Raw genomic sequence first — 21,866 nt, 5'->3', positions numbered from 1 at the left:
AAAGGATGTCTGGTTTTCCTTTGACTTGACTGTTGAGTGTGGGGAAGGCTTGGCACAGTGGGGGCAGTAATTCCATGTGCAAATTCAGGCTGTGAAGAGATTAACGTGGACTGGAGTTCGTTTCCTAATTATAATGAAGAAAGTAAACCCAAATGTCAAATTACATCTTAGTGAGATCTAAACATAGAATGTGGCTGCATTAGCCAAGACATTTGTCACAACTTGAGAAGATTTATGCTGTATCTCACAGCCGGAGCAGCCTCCAGACAACTCTCATTGCGCCGTTAACTCTTACCACTTGTTATTAATTTGGATAAACCCCCTATGTTGACTTTGGGTTTTCTTTGGTATTACAGAAGCTGGAAATAGGAGAAACTGCTAACTCCCTGACGGGTCAGTGGTGTTTGGTTTTATTAAGATACTGAGGTCAGTTTCCTATGGATTTTCTCCTCTGGTGATGAAGTTTGCAAACGCGTATGGTGGAGGCCAGAGTAATTCTGAAACTTCCTTAGAACCTGAGTCGGGAATAAAAGTTATGTTGGCTGATGGTGGTTGTGGTGGGCTGCAAGATTAGGAGAGGCACAAATTAGACAGTGTGTTTTGTGGCAAAGAACAAGGTAAGCATTTTGGTAAGGTTGTGGCTTTCTTGCCAAGCCTGTAGCTAGAGTGGAAGAGAGGAGGCTCAAGGGAGACTTCATCCCTCTCTACAACTCCCTGACAGGAGGGGGGAGCCAGGTGGGGGTCGGGCTTTGCTCCCGGGAAATGAGGGACAGGACAAGAGGAAATGACCATAAGCTGTGCCAGGGGAGGTCCAGGTTGGACATCAGGAAGAATTTCTTCCTAGAAAGGGCTGTCAGGCATTGGAAGGGGCTGCCCAGGGAGGTGGTGGAGTCACCACCACTGGAGGTGTTAAAGGAATGACTGGGTGTGGCACTCAGTGCTCTGGTCTGGTAGACAAGGTGGGGATCTGTCACAGGTTGGACTCGATGATCTTGGAGGTCTTTTCCAACGTAAATGATTCTGAGACTCTGTGCCAGCCCGGAGAGATGTCGGTGCCCTGCAGCTGCTCCCCACTAGATGGCAGCTGAGACCGGCCACTCATGGCACTTGTGACGTGGGGCTGGGCCAGGACCCCCCCACACCCCCGGGCTCTGCGGCGTCGCTGGGGCTGCCCCTCACCCCTATCCCGGGGACTGGAGGTCTGAGGGAGGGACGTACCCCCTGAGCCTGCCCCCAGTTTCTGTATTTAGGCTGCTCGAGGTGGGGACAGCACTTGCTTCCCAGCTTTGTCCCTGAAACCCAGCAGAACCCCAAATCAGAGCCACTTCTCCCTCCTACCACTACACAAGAAGCCGATAGTTTTGGGATGGCAGCGTTTAATCTGGGTACACTGAGGGAAGGAGACCTTTAGAAGGGTACACAGACCTTCAGAACCTGTCAGGTCTCTGGGCTTCTCCCTCTGCAACCGTGGGTGTCTTTCCCCTCTCCCTGCCCCTCCATGTCCCCCCAGCCTGAGACTGAGTGCTTCCACAGTGACCAGTGCCACCGTTCTGGGAGCCATGCTGTGGTGGTGGTGGTGGTGAGTTTGGGTTGGTGAGAGAAGCAGAGGTGAAGCAGCAGCAATGTGGTCGCATCTCTCCACCCACTGCCAGCCTGGGACCATGGGGCAGGATTCCCTTCCCTGCTGGTGTCCCACTCAGGGTCTCCGTTGGCTCCTCCACATGGGCTGGGTGCAGTGGCTCTCCAGGAGCTCTGGCCATGCACCGAGGCTGGTGGTGATGGGTGGGATGATGCCTCTGGAGCTCCCCATGCCATGGTCCTGTTCCCAGCCCTGCAGCCATGCTCCTGGTGGGACAACAGGTCAGTGGTCCAGGAACTCCTTCACCCCTGCCACTCTGGAGATGCTGTGTGTTTGTGTGCCCAACAGTGACAGCAGAGCCCAGCCCTGCATTCCTACCCAACACACGTCCCGCCTCCTCCTTGGATATTGCTGCTGGGAATTCTTTCTGAAATTGTTTTTCATTTTCCTTGTCTAATTATACAAAATGGTGAGGGATTTATTTCCCAGTGGAAATGATGTCTTTTGAACTCACTCCAGTGCTTTCAACCTCGGCATTCCTGTCATTTTGGCTCATTCAAAAAATAAATTAACTTGAAGGACTTTGGTTCCAGCGCCCGTGCGGCTGCTGGGGAACAACCTTGCACCCACCACACCCCTTCCCAACCCCCCTCACACTGGGCTGGGACTCCCTGGAGCTGCAGATCTGCTTTACCCTTTTAATTCACTACGTCTAAGTTGTCAGAGATGGCAGAAGAATCCTCACCCAGAGCATCTTTGTGTACAGGCAGTGTCTTTGGCTGAGTTCTCTTTGCACGGGGAACCCATGGACAAGTGTTGGAGTGATCACCGTGTTCTTCCCCCCGCTCTCCTCAGGGTTGGGTCTGTGTCTGTCTCTCCAGCTTGTTTCCTCACAGCCTTTTCCACGCTGATCTTTGTACGCTCCCGATCCCACAGACGTGTGTTTTTGTCAGCTTTCTGGAGAAGATGTTTTTCTTGTGTACACTTTATCTTGCAGGTTTTCATGGCCTTCGTCCTGCCTGGGTTTGTTTTCTTATAGCAAATTTTTTGTTGTTCTCCATGACCTGAGTCATTCCCATTGTTGCTTTTTCATCTCCCTGTCTCTCTCTCTTTACTGAACAGAACGTTTTTTCCCTGCTCTGCCTGCTCTTAATCTCTAAGTTCACCCAGTGAACTTTCCCTGAACTGGAGCTCAGTCTCTCCATGCTCTGGGAGCATCCGTGCTGCCTGCCAGCACAGCACCACTGCCTCGGTGGAGCCACACTGGTGGTGAGTCCCACTGGGCCCCAACCTGGCCCAGGGGAGCTCCTGCTTGGCCTATTTTTGCATCCCACACTTCAAGATTATTGCCCCAAAAAATACTTAGTCTTTTTTGGAGACAAGGTGGTAGCAGAGGATCCTCAGAGAATCAGCTGGAGCTTTCAGATGGAATGATGCACCACGTTCCATGTTAGTTCTTGTATCACGTGCTCTTCCCACTGTTCCCTCCCTCTCCCTCCCCGTTTTGGTAACTCACTTAAGCCTGTAATAGCAGTAACTTTACATGGAGTCCATAAGCTTTTATTTTGCTTCTAAAGCACTTAAGCCAGTGAGGTCTTAAGCCTTGACTTCAGGCTTTTATTCCTGGTTCCAACAACTGCTGCTTCACTGGCTGTCGTCTCGCCCAACCACAGTCACCACCAGCTGCAGGCTGGCAGGTTTTGTCCTTAAGCTGCTTGGCTGACAGAGAGAACAATACTGAGAGAAGCATTCTAGATGATTTTTAAAAGAGAAAAGAACCCTCTGGATTGCTTTTACACACCTAAAAGTGCTGTGCCACCCAGTTTTGGCAAGTTTGTGACCTCTTCTTACCGCTGTGTTGTTGGGGATATGCAGGAGCAGAGCAGTAGCTCTCCTGTGAATACCTCATAATTTCTTTAATACATTCCTTGCTCTTCCTTGGGGGTCTGTGCTGCAGAAATTGGCTACGAACATTTGGCTTTGCCTGAAAATGGGTTCAGTTGGCCCAGGAGACCAGCTGGGTTTCACTCTCCCTTTGGCAGATGATGTTGGCTCTGCTACACGTCTCCTCCCAGGTTGTGTCACTGCTGATACCCCGCGAGGGAAACTTGCAGAGGGGTGAGAAATGGGGATGTGAGTGTACGTCCCATCACCGATCCACAGGACATCATACAACACTCATCTCCCCTGTGGGACACCCACCAGCTCTGCTGCACTATGGGTTTGGGGTTTTGGGGGTTCAGGTGTGAACGTGGTGGTGAGAGGTGGGTTGAGTTTGCAGAATTCCTGGGGAATGGTGGTTAATTGAACCTGGATTGCAGCACAGTGTGTGGAACAGGACGGATCAGCTGCGTGTGGCAACTTGTTTGTGAGTCTGGGCCTGGAGAGGTGAACCAGCCTAAGGGAAGGGTGCAGAGGGGTTGCATCCAGGGATTTTGTTGCATAGTTTGGTGAGAACTTGCTGTCCACCCTTTGACTGTGCTGGCACCTCTGTAGGGAGGCACAGAGCCTTGGCTGGAGTGACAGATCAAAGAGTGTGTGCTCGCTTTGCTTTCCTCTCTGCTCTTCATCATTCTCTGCTTAGAATTATTTGATCAGGCAATTCAAGAAACATGGAGAAATTCAGGGAATAGCTTGTTTGTAGGAGAACAAACTCCCCTGCCAATTTGAATAGACTATTAAGAGTATTGTTTCCTACTTTAAATTAAAAATTAAAGTGAATGTTTCATTGTACAATGAGTTGCAAAACTGCCCTCTTCCTTTATTTCCTACTTTATTGGTTCTTACATTTGGTTTTAAGCACTAATTTCCTGTCCTGCTGCAGCCCCACCACTGTCCGTGACCCAGGGGTTTTTCATCTCCCAGCTGCAGCCCCAAGAGAAGGTCTGTCCTTTGAAGCTCTGTTTTAATCATCTTATTTCTGTCCTTCTGGTCTCTCTGTTGTTCCACCCTTGATTTACCATTTCTGACAGATCCCTGTGCGGAGCTGGGAAGCTGGGCTCTGGCAGGAGCAGGATTGGGATCAGGAGCCTGAGCCAGCAGGCAACAGGCTCAGGCCACACCAGTGTGCAGGTGGACATGTCCCACGCTGTCCCTCAACCAGTGTTTGTTGGATGCCACATGGTAGAAATGCTGCTCACGAGTGCTGTGCAGCTGCGAGTGCTGGGTACGTGCTGGGGTGAGTGATTTCCCAGAAAGGTTATTAGTTTTGTAGAATTTCAGGTTCTGTCTGGAAGGGGGTAAACATCCTGCTGCAGTTTTGGAGAGGGACAACCACCATTTAAGCCTCTGTCAGGCTGGCTCCCAGCTCCAGGGAGGAACCCCGTGCTGTGTCCCAGGGCTGCTCTGAGAAACCCTCTGCAGCCACCCTGGGCTCACAGGGGTCTCCCTGGGAGCAGAAGGATGGAATTGTGTCCCCTTTCTGCTGCCTTTCCCGGAGCCTCAGCCACATGGCTGACCCAGGTGTCCCCCACCAACAGCTGTGCAAACGGGGGACTGAAAGTGGTCTCAGCTCAAGGACTGCACAGCGTTTAAACCAGCAGCCAGTGGTAGTTTAACCAGTGCTGGCACTAAGCCACCGGCGTTGTTCGGAACACCCGGGCAGTGTCAAACCTCTTTCACAGAGGAGGAGCGCCAGGCATGGCTGTGTTACAGTTATTTTAAAAATAAAGATGACACTGCCATTTAAAATTAGGCTGGTTTTGATGTGTTGAGAGCCTGTGTTTGTCAGCAGACGTTGGGAGGAGGAAGGGTGTGTGTGCTGGCTGGGGCTGGCTGGGCTCCAGGGCAGAGCTGCTGGAGGAGGATGTGCAAGTTGTTGCTCAAGCATCCTAGAAAACTTAGGGGAAGCTTAGGCTAATAGAAGTTTTCAGTTTTAATCAGTCATTTGAGTGATTCCAACATATCTACTCTTCTGGACTTGCCTAAAAATGCTGATCTGGGAAACTTTAGGCGCTGTAGTTATTCCAAAAATGTATTTTACTGAAGCAGTTGACCTTTAGCTGCATTATTCTGAGGCTGCCATAGATCTGACATGCTCTGCTCTGTTGCTTCCACATAACCCCCAGAGTAGGTGCTGCTGGATTCCCTTTCTGCAGTTACGCATGGGAAGCTGACAGTTTGACCCAGGTAATTTTTTCCCTTAGTTTGACCCAGGTAATTGTTTCCTTGGGTGACAAACATGGTGGGTTATATAACTGAGCTGAGCTAAGCAGCCCAGCTGGCTGGCAGGGAGCCCAGCCGGCCTCAGCTCCGGAGGCCCTTGGGAATGCCTGCACTTGTAATAAAACGTGGGCTTGTTTTTAATTAGAACCATCCTTTAGTTCAGCTCCGAGAGACAGGAGAGCAAGACCCGTGTAGAGGATTTAAGCCCCCAGATGCTTCACTTCTGATAGACTTTTTTTCTTCGTCTTTTAATCAGGCCCAGAGTGTGAGTTATGAGCTGAAATTTATGTTGGAAGGAAGGAGGAGGAGACAGAAAGGGGGACACAAGGTGGGAGATGACTCCGACAGTGATGAACAGTAGGTTGGGAGGAAAGGAAGGAAGGAAGGAAGGAGCTGCCAGGGTCCCTGGCCACCCTCTTCCAAATGAACAGCCTCGTCTGAATGACATAAACCAGCATTTCACAGTGGGTTTCTGCTGCCCTGCCAAGTTCTCCACTTGGGAAGCAAGGCATATTTTTTCCTCCCCTGCCGCTGCAGGGAGGTTTGCAGGGATGTGGGCTGGGAGAGATCATACTCCTGTCGGTATCCTTCTGGCTCGCAGAGCAGGGAAGGTTATTTCTAACCACAACACAGTGTAGTCTAGCTCTGAAAATCCTGCTTGTACTACAAAAACCTGGCTGTCGGACAAAAATAGAACAGGGTTGATAAGGCAGAGCCAGAAACAAGGGCTGATTTCATCAAGGTTGCCAGGTGTCCTGCTTTTAATAAGGAAATAGGCTTTTTGTACATGATCTGCCCTGCTCTGTGCTTTGCTGGGATCCTGCTACTGGGCTGTGTCCCAACGCAGCATCTCTGCAGTGCTGTGCCAAGCGCGGGTGTCAGGTGCAGAGGATCCTGGCGTGGCACATACCTGTGCCATCTCACTCTTCTCTTCTGCTTTATTCCTTTCTATCCTTCCTCTTTCCTCTTCCCTGTTGCTGGGGGGACAGGATATAGGGTGTCCTCCCCTCCCCAGGTTTGTTTATGCCATCTCTGAAGGGCTCCCTGGGTGGTCAGAGGCTCTGGCCCCACTCTGGGCATCCTTGTGTGCACCATGGATATGGCTCTCTATGGGATATGGTCTGGAGTGTGGGGACACAGTCAGGTGCATCGCTGGTGTCCAATTGAGGAAGACATTAAGAGGAAAGACTTGTTCCAAGTGGATCTTCTGTTGTAGGGCAATTAACGGGTGGGAAAAGAGATGTATGAGAGTTCCATCCTGTGTTTCCCAATGCTGGGCTGAGTGAAGCCTTGTGCAGGGGCTCTGCTGGAGCTCCAGGGTGCTCGGGGTGCTGCAGACACCCCCAGCACCAGCTGAGTCAGTCAGAATGGCTGGACACCAGCCTGGTTTTCAGCCCATTTTCCCTTTTCTTTTATAAAAGGGTTACAAAACACCCAGATGGAATGTCTGTGCTACTCCTGCCCATATCTTCCCAGCTCATCCTGGGTGGCTGGGAAGCCACTTGGGCTACCAAATCTGAGAGAATATCTGTTTATACCCTTTTGGCTTGTACATCTTCTGAGCTGAAAGTTGAAAGATTCGTTCCTGGTTGTTTTGAGGATTTCTGAATATGAATCACAAGGAAATTGCATAATACTGCAGCATTTCCTTCCATTGCTCTGGGCCTTGCAAACACCGTGCTTCTCCAGGGAGACCAGGGAATTCTGGCAGGACTGGCCCCTTCTGATAGTCCAAATGGAAAATCTGGATTGAAGGGAAGGTCCCAGCACAAGTGAAAGAAGTGTGAGGTCAAATCTTCCACTCCAGGGTATAGTGCTTGAAATCCTTCTCAGATGGAGGTTTCACTCCCTCCAAACCAGGTCTGCTGGCCTCTTGGTCTCCAAGGCTTTCCTTAAATCCCTGTTCCCGCTGAGAAACTGGACAATTTTAGCCGTTGCGCAGAATTTCCTGCTGATGTTGGAACCTGAAGGATTTTTGGAACTCTGCTAAACACTGTGCAACCTCCAAGGGATGCAGCTTAGGTTGGACCATTTTGGATTTTAAATTTTAAATGAGAACTTGCTTTTTGTATGAAATGTGTATTCACAGAAAGTTCATGGCACCCCTACAAGTGCCTTACGAGAGCACAGTCTGTCTTGTGGAGGTAAATGGACACTCTGGGCAACAGTGTGACCCCTGAAATGAGGAAATAAACATTAAATTACCTAACATCATCTTTTCGTAGTTCCCCTTCTAACTCCCAGCTACTTCCTTTTCCTTTTCTTCTCCCACAATCCAGTTTCATCCCAAACCACCCACACACCCATTTGCTCTTTGCACGCTCACATGTGCGATTTATTTAGGATCAGGTTGGAAAACTGATGGATCAGATTCTTCTTGGTTTATTTGTGCACAAGCAGAAAGTGCCATCAGATGATGAATAGTGGCTGTAGGACTATTTTAGGCTCTGGATGGTGGGCATCAGTGCCCGTGGAAGTATTTTAGGCTTTGTGTGGTCGCTGTTGGTGTCTATAGAGTATTTTAGGCTCTGGATGGTGTCTCTAGAGGTGTTCTAGGCTCCTGATGGTGACTGTCAGTGGCTGTAAGGGTATTTTAAGCTCTGAATGATGGCTCTCAGAGCATTTCTGATTAGGAAAATCCACAGTTGATGTTTGAGTTACCCACAGCTCCATCGTTGTGTGTATGTGTGGTAATGGCAGGACTGAATTTGGAGGGGGCAGGAGGAGATGCAGTGTCTGCATTGCTGCCTCTGCCCAAACTTTGGTGCACATGGAGATGTGGACTGAGGAGCAAGCACTCGGCTGTGGCTGTAGGTGGATGTGAGTGAGTTACCTTCTGGCTCAAATCACCGGCTCCGAGGGAGCAGAATGGCTGGTGGTGCTTCCCAGGCTATGTGTTCCTCTAGCACACCTTTGAACATTGCAGACCTCTTAATCATCCCTATAAAATTATTTCCTCGTTTTATAGGAAGTGTATATTTGGTGAAATGATCTCACCAAAGGAAATAACTTGTTCTTTGATGAATTATCTTAAATATCAAGTTCATAATTGAGCATAGTGCAAGTGTCAAAGTAGTCATGAGTTGCAACTGCTGTTGTGCTCTTATAAAATTTATCCTTCTGGATACTTAGAGATGGATCTTAGAATTTTTCAATAATAGCTCATAAAGGCCTTGTTTAAACCTCCAAACAGCAGTGATCCTACAGGAATGAAACAGCAGTAGCTTCTTCTGATAAAAAGATACAATCTGGTTTTGTTCAGGATATTTGGCCATCTACAGTATGAATTTAGGAAACTAAATTCAAGTCATCAAGGTCTGCAGATTTTTCACTAGGTTAATATATATTTTTTCTATACACATCACTTCTGAAACTGCCTAGTAAAGATATTTTGGCTCTGAAGATACACTCAAATGGGAATAATTAATGAGAGGGTGATGTTAAAGCATCACAGTGCTGCAGGGCAGGGATTTGTCTGCACGTTAGTCACTAGCCCCAGTTCTGAGTTTTATGACCCAGCCTGTTCCCACACGTGTCCGTGGGACATGGGCCCTTCACCTCTGAGTGATGTTCTTTCCCTCAGATTTCCCACCCTTTGTCCATGACTAATACTGAAAAGTGAAAGAAGCTTTTTATTCCACTGCAAGCTTCCTGGGTTTAGGTCTGTTTTCTCCAGAGCGTGTTAACAACAGGAAAACAGTGTGTGGGTATAAAAATACACTTATTTAATCGTATTTTATTGTCTGGCTCGACACTGGGTGATGTGTGTGTCTGCAGAGCTCCTGCCTGGCCTTTTCCTGTCCTTGACAGCCCTCCCACATTGGGTGTTTGTTGGGTGCTGTCACTGTGAGGTGTCACTGTGCCATCCCTTCGCGTTTACCTGGCACAAGCGTCGGAACCCCGTGTCCCGGTGCTGTATCCTGTGTGAGGCAGCCCACAGCCAACACGAGCATGGGAATTGTGTGCAGACATGCAAGAGAGAGGATATTGGGTGGGAAAAAAATCAAATCCAGCCCTTGGCAGTTGTTTGGAAGAGGGTCCAGAAGAGGTTTTCCAGGACCCGACTAGGTGCCTATATCTCCTGGGACAGAGGTGCTGCAGGCCCAGGCTTGGTGCTGTGTGTGTAGTGTAGGGAATAGAAGGAACCTCTTTAAAATTCCACACCTTTTCGCAGGGGGAGGTTGGTCCATCAACTGACTGTCTTATGTGAGGCTTAATCTTCGGAAGCATCCTTGTGCTTTAAGCCTGTGCTGTAAGTATGTTATCAGAGCTGTTTTGGAAAGAATAGAATATTAACATCCCGAGAGCCAAGCTGGGCAGGAGCCCAAGGGTTTGTCAAGGGGGCAGATGTGACCTTTGGGGCACTGGACAAGCCTCACTCTTGGACTTCTTGGACCTCTTACACAGCAGCCCCTTCCTCAAACTTGGAAACTTTCTCTTATCCTGAAAAATCGCTCTCCAAAAGATTTGAGGCAGTGTAGGAAAAGTATTTATTTTAAAAAGTAATGCTTTTCTTGGAAAACAAAAGGATATTACAGATTTGGGGCTTGTTTAAAACCCTGATGATGTAGAGTGGTGTTAATGGATTAACAGACAATGGATTAAAGGTTTGTCCTCAATAAGATGGATATAGGATCACAGTATCTCCTTGTTTTATGGTTGCAGTTGACCTCTGCATGAAACTTCCTTCTCGTTGTGTGCACACTTTGCAATTAATGGCATAAGCATGTTGTTTCCTTACCTGCCCTTTTCCCTTGTTTTAGGAGCAGTCTCTGGTGATTAACAATCTCTATTGTTTCATGGATACAAACTGGAACAGCAAATGCACAGGGTGATGATCTCCCTGTATCTGATGTGCTGTGCACCATGACTCGAGCAGGATGGTTTGGGCTGGAAGGGACCTTAAAGCTCGTCTCATTCCACCCCCTGCCATATGCAAGGGCATCTTCCACTAGACCAGATTGCTCCAAGCCCCATCCTTCACTGTATATAGTGTTACCTGTATGTCTGGAGTGAGCCAGGGCATGAAGCCTGCGTGTGATCCCAAAGAAGGGCCATGTGTCTCCAAGCCTTCGAGTAAGAGTCACCTCAGGCTTTGTCCCTGGTCCCTTCAACAGAGGGTGGAGAAAAAAAACCTCCTTAGGGAAGGCTGGCGCCATGGCTGGGGCTGCTGGGCAGTACCATGGGCAGAGGAACCAACGAGTGGTTTCCTTCCCTCTTTTCACATATTTTATTTTCTTGATATAAACACTGTTCCTAGAGGAAAACTCACTTGCTGACTGCAGCTGGTTTTGCTGCTGAATCATCCCCCGCTTGCCAGATGTGGCCTGATGGATTTTCTCCTGCAATTAGTTGTCTCTACTTGGTCTTGCATTGCATAGCCAAGTGCCCTGAGAGGGAGGGAGGGAAAAGGTGTTCCTTGGAACTATCCCAGGAATTAGTGTTGAAGGGTCGATCTCTGCCCAAACTCCTGGTTTTGAGCTATTCCATTAGATTTGTGCTCCCCAAAGCATGTCCTGGGTGGCAGATCTGATCCAAGGTGTCCTGCTGCCCTCTGGCTGGTGCCCAGACAGGCAGGAGAGCACAGGAATAGCCTGTGTTTGTTTGAGTGACCTGCAAGGAAGGAATCTATTTATGTGCCCAAATTTTGACATGCTGTGTGACACACAGCCTTTTTGGGGTGTTTTTGGTTTGGGTGGTGGGGGTGTTGGACTGGTTTTGGGGCACCATGGTGAGCTCTGCTGTGGTGAACAGTGCGTGCCTGGCTGCCGCTGGCACTGAACCTTTGAGGACACCACAGTCAGCTTTGCAGCCTCATCCTTCTGCTGGAGTTCCTAGGGGAGATCCCAGCAGCAGGGACACCACTGGGAGCACAGACCCTCCCACCTTCAGTGTTAATATCAGAGATTGGGATCCCGTGGAGGGAATGCCGAGCCTGCAGCCCAGCGCCTCTCCCGTCCCCGCTGCCGAGGCTGTGCGGCTGTTGCTGCCGGTGTGTTGCTGTCAACACGGCCTTTGGAAACGTTCCTTCCCCCCCCGGCTATTTTGAGAGGAAGCATGTGATGCAGGCAGCTCCCTGTGCCGGGCTCCCTATGGAAGAGGGCTTCCAGCCCTGTTCCCAGCAGAGGAAGGGTGTGAGCGATGCAGCTCCAACAGCCGGCATCGGCTTTTTGTCCTGTCCTATGGATGGTGCAGCGGTCAGCTCCAGCTGGGATGCTGCTGGAGCTCTGGGGGGGGGGGTGTGTGTGTGTTCCTGTAGGGACTCTGAGTACTGAAGGATTATTTTAAACCATTTTACTCTGTTGAGCTGGAGAAATACAACCTGTCTAAGGCTGATCTTCTTACAGCTGCTCTTGGCATTATGCTGGGCTTTTAAACCGCCCTCACACCATGATTAAAACCTTCTGCCTGTGTTTTTCCTCTTTTAGTTGTATCCACTGAAACATCACTTTCATCTCAAGTAGCCAGGCTGTAGTAGTGATCAAGATGGGAGGAGGAGCACTGATATTTGAAGGCTGGAGAGGCTTGGGATGGAGTCCGGCGGTGGCTCTGCTGTGGGAAGTGCTGGATGCATTGCCTCATCCTGCTGCACTTCATGTCCTCTCTAAGTTAATGACATTTCTTTTCCTCTTGTACTCTTTGCCTGACTCATTTGCTCAGGCTGTAAGTACCTGAAGAGGGTGGCTGCTTGCTCCGTGTCTGAGCTGCACCTACCAGAGATTCCTGTAATACCTGTAAGGGAATTGCCTGTTTTGCTCCAAGGTTATGTCCTTAATGTGTGTCTTTTAGAAGAGTAGTCATAGAATTGTGGAATAGTTTGGCTTGGATGGGATCTTTAAAGGTCATCTTGTACAACCCCACCTTCATTTTGTTTAAAAAGCCTTGTAGTTCTGGTTTTACCTGGTCCATCCCATTTGCATTCTCTTGTTGTAAGTTCTATCCTAGTTATTATTTTATTACAATTCCAGAGTTGCAGCCTTTGGGCGCAGAAAGTCATGGTGGTCTCTGGGGACCTCGTTGCTGGGGTAGGTGGAGGCAGGTCCTGGCAGCAGACACCATTGGGGTGACACCAGGCATGTCAGCAGGCCCTTCCCAGCTGGAGCCCAGGTCCTCATAAGACTTTCTTCTTGTGTTTTCCAGGTGTACAACTCGAACAAGGACAACCAGAGTGAAGGCAGTAAGTATTTCTTCTCAAGCCTGACCCCTGAGAGGGTGACTGAGCTATGTGGGGGGTCAGCAGGAGAAGCTGATGACACTGGGTTGTGCTGGGCTCCCCTGGGCCAGGGGGTGACAAGAATTGGCGTGGGGACCACAGGGTGACCCAAGGAAAACTGTGTCTGGCACCCAACAGGGACCAGAGGCAGAAACCTGATGGTGGGACTTGGGGCCATGGAGAGCAATGCAAGGCAGTTCCCTCCACCTCTTGAGATGTGTCCCCTCCTGCCCCAAACCATGGTGTCCCAAGGGCAGTGCAGGGGTGCTGGTGGCCTTGGGACCTGCTCCTGATGCTCAGCAGAGGGTTCAGGTGGCACCTGGGACCAACCAGCTTTCCTTTCTGAGCCAGAATGTACAGTGTGAATGTGCCTTTCCAGAGGGGAACTGGAGCACAAATACAGGAGTGAGGAGGTCCTGTCTCATCAGGATTGACAACAAGAGCCCTTAAAAATAAAAAAGCTGTTTTTATTGTAGTTCAGGCAATCAAAGCCTTGAGTCAAGAAAGCGCTTGTTTTTCTTCTTAGTGGAACAGTCGCACCTGGTCCTGCCTCTTATGTCCTGTGTTTTAAAACCCTTAATTGAGCCATTTCCCAGTAGGTTTGATTTGCCATAATTGCAATACTCCAACCCTCAGTCCCTTCTGTCCTTCCCTCAAAACCTGTCACGCGGTGGCCTGGGCTGACGGTCAGTACATGGTTCATTTTTGTGCTGCCTCAGACACGGCATTTTCATCTTGAGCTGAAGCGTTTTTCTCACAGTAATTGGTATAATTTGCAGCTAATGTTCCTCACACGCATTTCAGCCCTTGCACAAAGCAGTCTCTTCCCCCTCTCTGCTCTCTCTGCCGTGATTTTTCTTTCCCTTTGGTCCTCCCTGGCATCAGCTGCACATCCATCCTTTCCTCCATGTGTTCTGCCTGGCTCTGTGCATCCCAGGTCATCCTTGCAGAGCTCAGTGCTGTACCTCACACTCAGGAAGGGCAGCATGGCCAATGCCCTGTGGGGTAGGAACTCTGCTAGAACAGCTCGTCTTGTCTCAGTTTTCTGGAGGGGCAAAAGGGGTTTTTGAGACACAGAGACCAGGACTGGCTCAGCTCCATCCTACCTGGCCATGAGCTGTCACCGCTCTGTGTTCCCTGCACACAGCCCCTGGCACTGCCAGGACTGTACCTGGTGATTTGGCTTAAGAGACCATTTTGATGGTCTGTCTTAAAAGTGAGAAGGATCCTCCCTGTCTGCTCCACAGACTGTCCTTCTTGGCTCTGGAAGAGGGTTGGAACCCTCGGCTGTGTACATAACAATGCTTCTGAACCCTCCAGTTGGGCTGGGCTGGTGTGGTCAGAGATCTGAACTGCCTCAGCCCTCATTAAATCCATGTCTTGGATCTCTGCTTGCCTCACCAGCCACTCTAAAATTGATTCAGGGACTGGCTTTCTGCCAGCAGCCCTTGATACAGGAGCTTCCTATAAGGACTTGAAATGAGTGCAGTGATTGAGTGGGTCCGGATGCAATTCCTGACCCTGGAAACCTCTATACCTCTGCTTCCTGCTTGTACTTATGGGAGCATGACAGCACCTCGCAGTTCTGTAGTGGCACTTTTTGGCCACTGTCTAAATTTACAGAGCTTTTTGTTTTACATCCTGCTGAGTGGCCAGATGGCCATCAGCCCACAGGTGATTTATCTTAATCTGCTTTGGGAGGGGGGAGAAAGCCATGCTGAGGGGGTGAGTGGGTGTCACTGAACTGCGTGAGCCAGGAGGATTTAGATGCACTAGTTTGCAAACCAGAAGGACTTGCCCCACTCTGTGGAAACAAATCCTCCAGACCATTTGTGCTTATTGCATGGAACAGCACAGAAGAACTCCTTTCCCTTCTCTCCCCATTTCCCTCTCCTTTTTCCACTTCCACTTGGTTCCCCATTAGTTGAGGACTCCATCAAAACTTGTCTTTATTTTCACAAGCTCTTCACATACCTTGAGACCCTTGGCTGTGCTGTCTGCTGTGCCCTTATCTGTGTGGATCTGGCCACCCCAGCAGGCACAGTCACGGAATCTCAGAATGGTTTAGGTTGGAAGGGACCTTTAAAGGTCATTTAGTCCAGCCCCCTGCCAAGGGCATGGGCACTTTCCACTAGAGCAGATTGCTCCAAGCCCTGTCCAACATGGCCTTGAACACTTCCAGGGATGGGGCAGCCACAGGTTCTCTGGGCAACCTGTGCCAGGGCCTCACCACCCTCATTGTAAAAAACTTCTTCCTTTTATCGAACCTAAATTAACCCTCAATCTTCCTTTCCCAAACTTGGCATCTCACTGGTAGTTTGAGACTTGAAAACTCGTTTCTCTCTGGTCTCTGCTTCTTGGTTTCTCCCTGCCTCTGTTGCTCTTATTTCCTTGAAGTCTTTGAAACAATTCAAGCCAGTGATCATTTCATGGCACAGAAATGTGTGATGGGGAGGCAGAGGAGCTGCTTTGACCTTGCACTGCCATGACCGACACACAGCTGGAGCCAGCCAAGCTGCACAGAGCTGATTCAGTCCTACCCCCTTCCTGATGCTCTGATATGCCACATCAGCGTAAAGTAAAGGAATTAATGGATTAAATAGAAATAATCTGCTGGGCAAAAATAGAATGGGATGAGACCAACTCACTAGCACTAGAGATGTGATGCTACTTGAAGGTCAGATGGGTGTGGGGGTGTGTCTGGGCAGCAGCTGCAATACAGGTGGATGTGTATCACTCCTGCCAATGTAAAATGTTACTGTGATCGATTAATTACAGCCTGGGTAGTGCATGTCCTTGGCACTGGAATGCTGCTGCTGTAGGAAGAGCCTGGAGCTGAGTCTCACATCCTTCCTTGCGGAAGGAGAGCCTCAAGGGGGGCTCTTTTACTTGCCCTTAGACAGGCAAACAGGGCCTGTTGGAAATTAGGGTTGTCCAGCCCTGGCTCAGGCTGCCCTGGGCACTGATGGAGTCCCCATTCCTGGAGGGATTTAACAGATGTGTGGATGTGGCCCTTGGGGACGTGGGTTAGTGGTGGCCTTGTCAGTGCTGAGGCAACAGTTCGACTCTATGACCTTAGAGGGCTTTTCTAACTGAGATGATTCCATGATTCTGTGATCTGGACAGCAGTAGATCCAAATCTGCCTTTGATCTGGGCCGTTGCTGAACTGAATCGTTGGGTAAATGACTGAGATAAAGAGCAGCTGCTCTGTGAGAGGGGAAATCAAGCTTTTACAATGCTCATTAAAAGTTAAATTTAAGGATGAATAAAGGCACTTTGGATGTTTAATCAGATATTATTCCTGGATGTAACTACTGCAAATAAATCCCTGACCTTTCCTGATCCAGAGCTCAGCAATGAGTGGAAGAGCTAATTCATCTGCTTAGGGGGATTATTCCAGGTCACTTCCATCCAAAGGGACTGCTGTGTTTCCTGCCCCTGCTATTGCTGCAGGGAGGTGGGATCCCAGCCCTGCTTGGCCATGGGGCAGTTGGCTCTGCAGGGTTATAGAATCATGGAATCAGAGAATGGTTTGGTTTGGGTTGGGTTGGGAGGGACCTTAAAGCTCATCTTGTTCCACTCCCTGCCATGGGCAGGGATACCTTCCACTAGACCAAGTTTCTCCAAGCCCTGTCCAACCTGGCCTTGGGGCTTGGAGGTGTCTTTTGCTCAAGTCCAAACATGTGAGGGACAAAAGGAAAATTATTGTTTTATGAAATCGTTGACACTTCCATAAACCAGGAACTTCAGAGAGCCTGAAACAGTGATCTGTGTTGGCTGGACAGCACCATGCAGGGACACCCAAAGGTCAGGGTTGTATCAGTGCCAAGCCAAGGCTGATCAGACCTGCTGAACCAGGTTTGCTGATAAAAGAGGGTTTCCACACTGTGGTTTTGTGCTTCTCAGGTACCCTTGTACCTCAGTGATCTGAGGTATGACAGCTGTGCCCTGCTGATGCAAAAGGCACATTGGTTTTATGCTGCATCTATGTTTGGGGAGTGGTGTTTGGAGCCCTCCAGGTGCCCAGGAAAGGGCCCTGCAGCTTCTGGATATCCACACATCCTATGGCACAGGCATCCTGCAGCTTGTGTGCTTATGTTGGCTCGGCACGAAAGCCTGCTTGCCCAGAAAAACACAATAGAGCTGTTTTACTTTGCACTGTTTTGGGTCCTTGTGCCATTCATCAGACAAAGAACACCCCCAGCAGAGAACTGAAAACAAGGGATTAGGAAGGGACTGCTCCATGCAACCGTGAGCTGGCAGCTGGTCATGGAGCAGCAGTGGATCCATGTGTGAATAACAATGTGAGCAGGGGGAGTGCAAAGGAGGGAAGTTGCACGTGCCCTTCTGTGAGGGCACTGCCAGCCCTGGGCACTGGTCTCTTTCTGCCCTACTTTCCATAGAATGAGTTGTGTCTCTCACAACACGGCATTCTCTGGAGTCTGGAGCCCAGGGAAGCTTTGCACACTGTGGGTCTCCTTCCTATGGAAGGTTTCTTAAACCTTTCTGTAGGAAGGAAGTAATTTTCCATAACAAATAGCTGTCTGGGTGCAGTGTTTTCCAGGCAGTGGTGGAAAGCTGTCTGTGGGATGAATTTTTCCAGCAGATGTTTGGATCTGTGTACAATTAATTCCTTGAAATTAAAAGTGAAAACCTGCATTGGCGCGAATGAGTTGAGTTGTACATCCCATTAACTCCAATGTTTTAGCTTTCAGGCTTAGGCAGAGTCAGCTGCCTTTGGGACACCCTAATTTGCTCCAAATAAATATTTCATCTGTGCTAATAAAAGAACCTGAACCGTGCACATCTGTGCTGGGTGAGGCTGAGTGGGATGTGTGTGGTGGCTCACGGGACAATATTGTTCAGCTGGACTTTTGCCTTGCTGGGGGCAGGAGTGGTTAGGGACAGTGCTGATGGGCACCCCCATCACCAGTTCCCTTCCCACTGGGCATAGGAGGTGCTTCATACAGAGGTTTGACCCAAAATTTATTCCCATCTCCCAGTTCCTAATACTCTTCCACTGTCATGTGCTGTCAGCTCTCTCCTCTTCATGTGATGTCTTTACCTCCACATTTTCATAGAATTACAGAACTATTTGGTTTGGATTGCTCTCCAGCACATGTGTGGCTTGGTTAGCTGGATGCAGAGCAGAAAGGATGTGTAGGAATTCCCTGGGACTCATCAAGAACACTGCCATTTTTGGGGATTTGCTGTGTCAAAAATATATGATTTCTTTTTTTCCAAGCAATCTGTTGTCAACTTTCCAGACAAATTTGGGTTATCTCACCTTGATCCTAAAATAATTTTTGACCATCCACAGAGGTAGATGCCTGGCTGAGCCCAGGGCTCTGCTTCTCAGTGGGTGTGGAGGGGCTGGTTCAGAGGGATGTGGAGGCTGGAATGACAGTCAGCATCTGTGCTTGCCTGGGTTACACCTGATACAAGCTGCTGTACTCGGGCTTTTCTGCCCTGAACACCTCATTTATCTCCTTCTCCTCCTCCCTACCCCATCTGGGCAGTGGTGCAGCATCACTGGGGATGGCAAGGATTCAGGAAGAGGATTGTGCTCTTTCCCTCTGCCAGGTGTTCATCACTTTTCTCTTCCCCTGCAGCTGCCCAGCTGGACAGTATCGGCTTCAGCATCATCAAGAAGTGCATCCATGCTGTGGAAACAAGAGGTAGGGCAGCTTTGGGGCAGCTCTGCAGCTGTTGGTAGTGGAGCAGTTGCTTTCCCGCACTTTTCATGGACAAAAATGACTCATTAACCCTCAGATCCACATCAGATGAACCCAGTAACGTGCTCGAGCTGATGCTGTTGCCAAGACACGCGTTGACCCTGTGGTTGGACTTGGCAAACGTTGGGGCAGAGTTGGGCAGTAACACACTGGGTGTGCAAAAGAGGGGATGGGACTAAAGCCAGGGGTTCATTTGAGCATCCTTGCTGCAGGAATGCTGCAAAGCATGTCCTCTCACGTGGGATAACAGAGGTGGGCATGGCAGTCCTTCCCCAAAGCCTCTTGTGAAGACTCCTTGTATACAGATAGGATTTTTGTGAGCCTCTTGGCCCCACGTGGGGGAGTGAAGAAATGCAAAAGGCTCAGACCTCAACCTGAAGAATGTGGCACAGTAAAATTTTCCCAAACTGCCCTTGTTAAGTGCAGATCCTTCATGGGGCAAACTGTAGCTCCCCTGATGGCTGTGGGGAGGAGGAAAGGTGTCCTTAGATCCTTATTCCTGAGCTAATTGAATGTAACACTTTTATTACATGAAGTCCTTGATATCAAACCCAAATTTTACCCTCTTCTATAATTTTTTGTGTAATTGATGAGAAGGTTTCAGTGGCTTTGCTATTTGAGAAGCCAAAGAAATGAAAGAAATATTAGCAGCTCTTGTGACCTTCTCCTAATAAGCTCCTTGTTTTTCCTAGGGATCAATGAGCAGGGTCTCTACCGGATTGTTGGAGTAAACTCCAGAGTTCAAAAGCTGCTCAGTATATTAATGGGTAAGTATCTGGTATTTTGTTAAAGGCAAGCTGACTGTGCGGCTTTGAAGTCTTGCCAGCTGGGAGCAGAGGCTCTTGTTGGAGTCTCTAATTGTGGTGAATGTGCCCTTAGGACCATGTGCTGGTAGAGGCCGGGAGGTCCCTGGGCACTGTTGACAAGTCAGAAGGTAGGACTCGTGTAGGACGTTGCTTTATGAGGTCTCTGGTGCAGTCACTGGTGTCTGCTCATATGCACTCTTGAGTTCTGGCAGCCTTCCCAAATGCAAAGCAAAATCTTCAAAGAAATAGCTGAAAGCTTTGGGTTTTCATCTCCTACCTGCCCCCCTGTTCCCAGCACACTTTGAAATTATTTTCTCCTGCGTGTTGCATGCTGCCTGTGACTCTTCTTGCTTTCCCTACGGACCTTCTTGTGCCTGTTTATCACGGTCTTGCCCAGACCTTTCCAGCATGTGTTTCCCTTGTGCCTGAGGCATTGGACCTTGCAGTTTTGGATGCTCAGGAGAGAAAAGCTGCTGGATCACACTGTGACAAAGCTCGGTGTTGACATTTTGGGGCTCCCGATGTGCAGCCCCCTGTGTCTGCCTAGCAGCCTCAGAGCCTCTCACCTCTGACAGGGTGTGATGGCCAGAGAGAAGGATGTGTTTGCTCCCAGTGCCTTTGTGCTCTGAACCAGTGTTCCCGTGGGCTGGATCTGAGCACTGGAATGTGTAGGAGCAAATAGGTCTGGTGTCAGAGAGCTGGTCTTTGTTCCTGGGGCAGGTCCGGGGCACCACGGCTGACTTTTCCTGGACTGGTTCCTTTTTTGGAAGTATTGTGTTTCCATCATCCACCACGGTGCAGAGCCCTGTGTTGGGTCACACTTTTTGGGATACACTGGAGAATTGTTATCCTGACTTCCAAGCCCAGTTCCATGTCAACTACAGCCTGGAGGTTATTCTTGACCCAAAGAGGAACTCAGCTTTCCCTCTCTCTGCTCTGTTTGCTGCCCCTCCAGTAGCACCTTCCCTGCTCCCTGTGCCCTTCCCGTGGTCCAGGCTGGTGCTGAGATTGGCTCAGGCTGTGTGGGACAAAACCATTTCAGCCCCTGGCCTTACAGTCAGCATTTCCATCCCACAGCTGTAGCCCTAGGCAGTCCGTGTGTCTGTCCAGGCATGTCTTGGACACACAGTTGAAGAGAGAACACATCTGAGCTGGAGCAGGGCAGCTGCCTCTCAGCCAGTCCTGTCTGGTGCTGCTCAGACTTGGCAAAACCACCTATGTAATTGTTGTGGGAATGGGGAAACAAATGCTTAATAATTTGTTAGCGCCCTATTAAATGTGTTTGTTACTCCTTGGGGAAATAAGTGGCATTTCTGGTCTCTTTCGTCTTTCGCTTCACTTATGATCGTTCCTTTGCTACAAGACTTCATTTTCCTTGCCCTCACAAAACTCCAGTGCTCCTTTCTCTACTCATTTCTCCTCACAGGAAGTTTTAATCTGTTATGTTTCACTTTAAACATCTTTTCCTTCTCCTTTTCCAATTCCCCCTTCTTTTTACGCCATTGAGGTGTTCCTTGATCCAAGCCCATGGTGGCTATTACTGCTGTAAGCACGAACCTATGGAAAATTGGTAATCCAGGGGTGACTGGAGCAGAAGGGCACAGCACTAAATCCGGGCTCAGGGGACCTCTGCGTGCCAGCTTTGCTCTGGCATTTGGAAAGTTTACTGCAGTCATGAGAGCTGGTGACTGATGCTTTTATTAGAGAAGTTTGGCACAGGCTGTGGGACACATGAAGGTGCCCTGTGGCCCCCAGGTCCAGCAGGGGAGGCAGCACTCTCCCGTGGCACACGTTGGGCACGGTTGCTTTAGAGCATCAGATGAAGAACATTGCTCTGGGGTGGGTGCTCAGGGTTGCAGGAGGTCCACAGGCAGGTCCTCTAGTGGTGCTTGTCGTGCTGCTGCGCCTCGTCCTGTGGGCTGGCAGAGCGATGGACCCCGAACTCTCCTCTAAGGGAGGAGAGTTGGTCTTGGTGAGTCCTGGGGCTGTGACAGATGGCAAAACTCACTTGGGTGAAGAGCTCTCTGGGGCTGGGAGGGATCCAGTTTTGGACGCCATCCAGCATCCATTATCTCCTCGGCGACTGAAGCCACTCAGCTGTCGACCTCGTGTCTCATAACATGGTGATATATTGCTGGTGGTTTTCCTTTGTCCTGGCGTGTCCTCGTTACTTGTTGGTGCTGGAAGCCCTGTTACAGGCAAGTGGAGGCTGGAAGCAGGACCCCCTTTGGGGATCCCCCGTGCCGTCAATCGTTGGGATGCTTTGCAAACCCATGACTCCATATCTTTCTCCAAATTGTGGGTGATCAAATCTTCATCAGCCCCAGTGTTTGGGCTGTCTGTGAAGTCAGTGTCACGCAGAAACATG

General features: G+C 49.5%; 1 protein-coding gene across 3 annotated transcripts in view; it reads left to right on the top strand.

The window, feature by feature from the left end:
* ARHGAP26 (Rho GTPase activating protein 26) overlaps positions 1–21,866 on the top strand; it is a 115,789-nt gene that overhangs the window by 40,289 nt on the left and 53,634 nt on the right. For all 3 annotated transcript variants that reach the window (XM_027643344.1, XM_027643345.1, XM_027643346.1), the window contains exons 12-14: positions 12,884–12,920; positions 18,570–18,635; positions 19,385–19,459. In XM_027643344.1, the coding sequence (XP_027499145.1) occupies positions 12,884–12,920; positions 18,570–18,635; positions 19,385–19,459 (178 nt within the window). The remainder of the gene's footprint in view (positions 1–12,883; positions 12,921–18,569; positions 18,636–19,384; positions 19,460–21,866) is intronic.

Source organism: Corapipo altera, unplaced genomic scaffold (genome assembly GCF_003945725.1).
Source record: "Corapipo altera isolate COAL_440 unplaced genomic scaffold, ASM394572v1 75, whole genome shotgun sequence".
NCBI lineage: Eukaryota > Metazoa > Chordata > Aves > Passeriformes > Pipridae > Corapipo > Corapipo altera.
Note: the sequence above shows the minus strand (reverse complement) of the source record. Positions and strands in the feature narration are given on the sequence as shown.